Source organism: Tachysurus fulvidraco, chromosome 1, assembly GCF_022655615.1.
Source record: "Tachysurus fulvidraco isolate hzauxx_2018 chromosome 1, HZAU_PFXX_2.0, whole genome shotgun sequence".
In the NCBI taxonomy this organism is placed as follows: Eukaryota; Metazoa; Chordata; class Actinopteri; order Siluriformes; family Bagridae; genus Tachysurus; species Tachysurus fulvidraco.
In genome coordinates, this window is record NC_062518.1 from 50,570,023 (window position 1) to 50,577,299 (window position 7,277).

The 7,277-nt window shown below is 38.6% G+C and overlaps 1 protein-coding gene across 8 annotated transcripts in view; it reads left to right on the plus strand.

Moving 5' to 3' along the window:
* Positions 1-7,277, plus strand: part of LOC125141361 — a 50,700-nt gene that overhangs the window by 25,990 nt on the left and 17,433 nt on the right. Inside the window, exons 1-5 of one of the 8 annotated variants that reach the window (XM_047814482.1) lie at positions 1,861-1,950; positions 2,140-2,197; positions 2,429-3,973; positions 4,056-4,248; positions 4,322-4,569. In XM_047814482.1, the coding sequence (XP_047670438.1) occupies positions 3,617-3,973; positions 4,056-4,248; positions 4,322-4,512 (741 nt within the window). In that variant the 5' untranslated portion in view covers positions 1,861-1,950; positions 2,140-2,197; positions 2,429-3,616 and the 3' untranslated portion in view covers positions 4,513-4,569. Of the gene's footprint in view, positions 1-1,819; positions 1,951-2,139; positions 2,198-2,413; positions 3,974-4,055; positions 4,249-4,321; positions 4,570-5,267; positions 6,613-7,277 lie in introns of those variants that run through there. The other 7 variants (XM_047814474.1, XM_047814470.1, XM_047814467.1 and 4 more) reach the window with 7 other exon arrangements.

Genomic DNA, 7,277 nt, shown 5'->3' on the forward strand with positions numbered 1-7,277 from the left:
TAACCCCAAACCATGATTTTTCCTCCACTAAACTTGACTGTTTTCTGTGTGAATCTTGGGTCCATGTGCATTCCAATAGGTCTTCTGCAGTATTTGTGATGACTGGGATGAAGTTCAATAGATGATTCATCAGAAAAATCAACCTTATGCCACTTTTCCACAGTCCATGTTACAATAGATAGAAAAAAAATGTTTGGAACATACTGTAACTGAACAAACAATGCATAATTGCATGATAAATAGTTTTCTTATACAAGAGTATGAGTGCATTATAGTATAGCATTACGTTAGCATCGCAAAGGTTGTGGGTTCAATACCCAGGGAACACAGATACTGATAAAATGTAAGTAACTCAAATGCACTAAGGGTTTCTTTGGATAAAGGTGTCTGCTAAAGGCATGAATGTTAATGTCATGGAAATGAAAACATTGACTTCTGTGTGTTGTTTTTGCTTTTCTTGTTTTGACAGCGTGGCAGGGAACAGGGGGTTTAAGAGGTGGGCGGGGGTAGTAGTATACCACTTTTTTTGAGGACTACACCACTATCTACACCTACAGAATGTAGCCCATTATTAACACCACACACACACCACCACCACCACCCCCAGCACCCACACACATGACCACCATCTACACCTACAGCAGCTCTCTGGTGTTCCTGTATTTACAGGTGTTACATCAGTCAGTTAAAAATCAGAGGGCGTCTCTGATTGGTTGTCTGGTCCAGTTAGGCGGGCCTTATTGGGTAACAAAGAAGGCAATGGCCATAAGGCGGCTATAAACTCACCTTCGGCTGGTCTTTAGCGATGGGGAAGAATCTCCGATTGAAGCTGTCAGCAATCAGCACGGCCTGGAGCGGCTGTTCCTCCTCATCCTGCTCCCCAGAGCTGCTTTTCCTCCCCACACGGTGCTGCTGCTGCTTCCCTGCTCTCGCCGCCATCATGCTTCCCGGTTACTTCACTCCGGATCAAACCATCAACCTTCTCTGAACCTTTTTATAATCAGTGTGTGTTGTGATGTTGTGTGTTGTTATAATCAGTGTGTTGTGTGTTTTTATAATCAGTGTGTGTTGTGATGTTGTGTGTTTTTATAATCAGTGTGTGTTGTAATGTGTATTTTTTAATCAGTGTGTGTTGTTTTTATAATCAGTGTGTTGGATGTTTTTATAATTAGTGTGTGTTGTAATGTTGTGTATTTTTATAATCAGTGTGTGTTGTGATGTGTGTTTTTATAATCAGTGTGTGTTGTGATGTGTGTTTTTATAATCAGTGTGTTGAATGTTTTTATAATCAGTGTGTGTTGTAATGTTGTGTATTTTTATAATCAGTGTGTGTTGTGATGTGTGTTTTTATAATCAGTATGTGTTGTGATGTGTGTTTTTATAATCAGTGTGTGTTGTGATGTGTTTTTATAATCAGTGTGTTGTGTTTTCATAATCAGTGTGTTGTGTGTTTATAATCAGTGCATGTTTGTTTATAATCAGTGTATGTTTGTTTATAATCAGTGTATGTTGTGTGTTTATAATCAGTGTGTTGTGTGTTTATAATCAGTGTGTGTTTTTCTAATCAGTGTGTGTTTTGTGTGTTTTTATAATCACTGTGTGTTGTAATGTTGTGTATGTAACCCAGTTAAAAATGTTAGTTTAATTCTTAAATATATAAAATATGATTTTTATTCGTTATCATTTATTCTTTTAACTTTAAGACCAGTAATATTTCACTGTTATACTTTGTCCCGTGTTGTTTTCATTTTAAACCAATCATATAGTGATCTAACACTTTGTCCTGCCTTCTGGCGTTGCTGATTGGTTAGATGAGTTTTGTGAGCAGCGGTGTAGGCTGATACTGCACAGATGGAGCACGTTTCATTGCACCGACAGGTTTGAGAGACAAAGCTGGATTATATTGATGTTATTGAGATTTCTGGTGAACCAAGTTTCATGTTTATCTTGGTGAGTTTATATTCTGAGTTTGATTATGCTTTAATAATATTGTTTAAATGACTTGTTATAGACTGTGCATCATAACTGTGGATTCACATTACAAAGTAAAGATAATTCATTTTAATGACTTCTTATTTAGTTGAACTCTCAAATTGTATTTTTCTTTTGATTATATAAATCGTCTTCTGTTGGTTTTAGTTATCAAAGGAGGAAATATTAAACTTGGAAGCAAATGGTATGGGCCAATGTTGGGAATGTATGTATATTATTCCTTAGTTCTTATGTATGTGGATGCATGTTTTCTTGCATTTCATATTTTCATTTCACTGTAAAAAACTACAGTATTATGGGGTTTTTTTTAATCTTATTCAATGTTCTGCAGCTCAGCATATATTTAAGTCATTAATGGTCATACATACAGTATTTCTCGGTTTATTTGAATGTGATTAGGCCCAATAGTAATGTAAATGAGGTTTTGTAAATGCAGGTCAGGTCTTTTGTAGAGGTGTTTGTTCTGCAGAGATTTGGATGGTGAACCAGATGGCGAGCCACCCAGTTTGATGAGGAATCTATCGTATCCAGGAGGAGACAAGGTTTTCCTTACAGATCCAATTTTGAGACCTATCAAAGGAACTGCAGTGTTTGGTATGACTGTTACCTACACAAGTCCATCTCAAGTCTATTTGTCCATCCTAAGTCTAAGGATATTGAGGACAAAGTAATTCAATTCTCATATTGACTATTTTGATACACACACACTGATAAACAAACACACATTCAATTGTTTTTTTGCCGGCTAATGTTTTGTGATTTGTACTGTTTTGTTAGCTCACTAAAGTGAATCTATTTGTTGTGTTGCTTTGTCTTACTTGAACTCCAACGAACCTAGCAGCGGTGTATTTTCCCATAGATGGGTTACATGTATTTTTATAATCTGTGTGTTTGTGTTTATAATCAGTGTGTGTTGTGATGTGTGTGAGTATTGTGATGTTTGTGTGTGTGAGTGTGAGTATTTGTTCTCTTGTGCATAATTTTAATGTCAGTTTATAAATAGAGCAGCCGCTAAACTGCTATTACTCATTCTCTCACAATACCAGTCACACGATGGCAAGCGCGAGTGAGCCGCATGCAAAGGCGAAACTGCAGAGAAAAGCAAATAAGATCCATGAAAAGAAGGCGGAAGCAGATAAGCAGCATCAAAAGGTGGCATTCCTGTGGAGTAAAGCGGGTGACTTGCTTGCAGAGAAGGTGAAGCTGCTGTGTGATGTGGATACGCAGCGTATAGAAGAGGAGCGACTGCTAAGTACAGCGGATACGCTGCGTTTAAATGAGCAGCGGCTGCGAAATGAAGGGGAAACTGTGTGTAGATTTTGTGGTGCTGAGGTTTCAAGCGTGTATGAAGAAGAAAAAGGAAGAGCAGCTGCTGTGTAAAGTGGATGAGCTGGAACAAAAGGAGAGGCAGCTGTGGAGTAAAGCGGATGAGCTGCAAAATTGGTGAAGGAAGAAGGAAGGTGAGGTGAAGGAAGAGCAGGTGCAGCTACAATGTAAAGTGGGTGAGGTTGATGAAGAGCAGGTGCAGCTACAATGTAAAGTGGGTGAGGTTGATGAAGAGCAGGTGCAGCTACAATGTAAAGTGGGTGAGGTTGATGAAGAGCAGGTGCAGCTACAATGTAAAATGGGTGAGGTTGATGAAGAGCAGGTGCAGCTACAACGTAAAATGGGTGAGGTTGATGAAGAGAAAGAGCAGCTGCTAAGTAAAGTGAATGATGTGTGTGAAGAACAGTCGCTGCTGCAGAGTGGTGCGAATTTGCAGCGTGAAAAGTTGGCGAAGCTGCTGCATAAAGTGAATTCGCTGTGTGAAGAACAGGTGAAGCTGCAGCGTGAGATAGATGTGGAGCTTGAAACTGAGGCGGAGCTGCAGAGTCAAGTGAATGTCCTGTGTGAAATGGAGGCGAAGCTGTGGCATGAAACAGATAATCAGCATAAACTGGATCCGAATCCGTGTCCTCAAGCGGGTGCGTGGCAAGATAAAGTAAGTCTGTCTTTATTTGTGCAGAAGTATAGAAATTTCTATGTAATTTATATATTTTCTATAAACTTTATTTTTTCAATAGCTTAGGCGGTGGTTGTTCTCGGCATCCTGGTGGATGTTGCTGGCAGCCACATGTATTTTATACATCAGTGTGATCCTGGACGGAGGGGTCAACATCCACAAGGCCGTGAAGAACAAGGATCCCTCCATTAAATGGCTGACCATCTGCTGCGTCATCTTAGAACTCACCAGCTTGATGTGCTCTATTTTAATTGGTGAGTGTTGCAGCATTATTACTTTTTCACACCATAATGTTTCTTATGTTTTCTTATCCCTATCCCCTATCAGCCCTTACAGAGCATTACATTATCCAGGAGATGAAGCGACACGTCACAATTCTAATGAATGTTATTTTACTTTCCATTGATTTATGTTTGCATGCTGTGCTGCTTTATTTTGACATAAATGAACATTTTTGCTCTAAATTAATATTCAGAATCATTTTTATTGCTAACCCGAAATGTTATTGTTCATTTTAATTTTGTTGAATATTAATAATGAAATAAATGTTTTTAAAAAAATTTGTTGTGGATGCAATTCTTAAAAAAGTGTTTTTTTAAATGTTCACTTTTACTCAAATACTCTCACACACACACACACACACACACAATACTCACTCACACACACACACACACACACACACAAACAATACTCTCTCACACACACGCACAGAATACCCACACACAATACTCACACACACAGACAGGATACTCACACAAGATACTCACACACACACACAGACAGGATACTCACACACACACACACACACACACACAGACAGGATACTCACAGAGAGAGAACACAGTCAGCTTCAAACCAATGAAAACACAAACAATGGCTTCACACTGCACCAGTTAATTTTAACTCTGAGACATGAGATATATTGCATTATTCATAAAAAATGCTTTTATGTCAATATTAATTTACTCCTTCATCACAACATCAGCATCAGAATTTAACTAAATTTTTCACATCAGTGTTGAGATTGAGGTTAGAACAATAGTGTCCTAGTGTTCAGATATAATAAATATTAATAATAAATAAAGTCCTGCATTGTGTTACAGCTACCTGTATTAAAAGATCTTGCCTTTTATCTTGTAATTATTTTTGACAATTTCTCAGAACTTTTTTCCTCAATCTATTAAATTTTATTCTGAAAAAATTTATTTAAAAAAAAAAAACCCCACTGACCCTAAAACCCCACTGTTGTTTTCTGATTCCTTCCTGGTTCTAGTGTTAATTAATAACAAGGCAAGGACCTAAACCGAAGCCCAGTGTCTTGGACCTTAAGAAAACAAACTGATCCAAAGTGCTACTGAGACGATGAGGACGCCCACCTGTGTTCTCTGGATGCGCTCGTCCACTGAGGCATGGTTGGCTTGGTCTTCTGGAGGCGAGTTCTGCTGCATAGCTGAGGACAGAGAAAGGAGAAATAACTACATCACGCCTCATTCGTGGCCTGGAAATTATTCAGGCAGAAAATGCAATTTTTATACAGTACAGTTGAAGTGTTTGACCTTTGACCTGCAGATCACAAACAATGCACACATTGGTAGGAAACTGAAATGAGGTGTGAGGAGTTTGTAATCCTGCAGAGGTTAAACAAGTAAAAACATACTTGAGTGTAGACCAGAGGTTTACGTGTATTATTGAGTGTGTACGCACTTTCGTCAGGGTTGGGAGCTGAGAGGATCATACTGTGCTTCTTTTTCACTTCGTTCACCTGCGAGGAAATTTTATAAATGTTAACACCTTACTTCCTCCACCTGAAACACATTCAGTCAATTTGTTCAGACAATCTTATGTATTCAATTCCATTTTATTTACCTGCTGTCATGTTTTTATTAATAGTTTTTACATTTCTTACACTATGTCCTTTAAGAGTTTAGTCATTTGACCGAAATTCTGCATCATTTATAAATGACTTTAGTGATGAATGTAAACAAAGATGTTTGTACCTTTCTGAAAAAGCCTTCCATAAAGCCACCTCAATCCAGTGGAACCACGATGCTGCCATCTTCTTCATCGATAGGCCTCCCCTACAATCAGGAATCATAGAATACACTGCTGATTTGTTCAAATAAAATAGAAATTTCTTGGTTTTAAAATAGAAAACTAGATTTTTTTAAACTTTGATGTTGGCTTGAGGAAGCAAGAAATGGACCACGGGTCAGCAATAATTTTGGAGGTGAGTGGACATAAGGTGCCAAAACTTTTGGTGGTGAGTGGACAGATAGGGTGGCAATACTTTTGCAGGCGAGTGGACAGAGGGTGCTAATACCTTTGCAGGCGAGAGGATACGAGTACGTGACGTTGCGAGAATGCACATAATCCAGTTCTCCTTATTAAATCAAGTGTTTTCATACGTCACACGTGAACGTTGCGGCAATTTTGCGATTCACTTCATATAGGGGGTTGACGTGCACGTGTGTGTTGTCACGTGACATCATTAGAACACCCGTGTCGAAGTTCTCGACATTGTGCTGAGCATTTTAAGATGTCACGTGTGTCTGGTGACGTAACATTGTGTTAGCTGGTCTTTCTAACTAACAAGACAGGAATAGTGCCAGTATGTTCAATCAAGATTGCAGCCAGGCCTTTTCACATGCTTGCTGCAGATCCCATTTTTGACCACAAGGTGCAATAATAAGTGTCTGCAGCTACATGGGGCAGACTGCAAAGCTGCCCCTAATGATTACGCAACATCTAGAATAGAAAGAAATCAGCTTGTAAACAGATAGCAACCGTTTTACAATGGCTGGTCACTCGAAATATGTCTGTATTATTAGTGCCTCATGTAGGGAGCTGGAATTAAGGACTTTATGAAGATTAAACTTTTGACTCGGAGATATCTTGAACCTTTTAGAGGACGTGAATTTCTCCAATCATAGTTCTTAAGTCTGCACACTGTACACAGTCAGTCAAGGTGTGAGTCAGACATTCAATCAGACAACTAATTAAACCTGTCCATTAATCAGTCAGACAGTGATAGAAAGCCAGAGAACCAGTCAGACACTCTGTCTGCCATTCATTCAGTCAGATATTCAGTCATATAAACTTTAGAAAAACATTCAATGCTAATCCTAAATTTCACAGAATGACAAAAGTGTTCAAAATATACAGAGAAGGTACAAACAAACAAGATCCCATACTACAAAACTCTTGTTTTTGAGTGTGTATGTAAAAATGTGGGTGTCACTTAACCCCCATATGCTATGTGTAATTCACTGCGTAAATCCTGCGC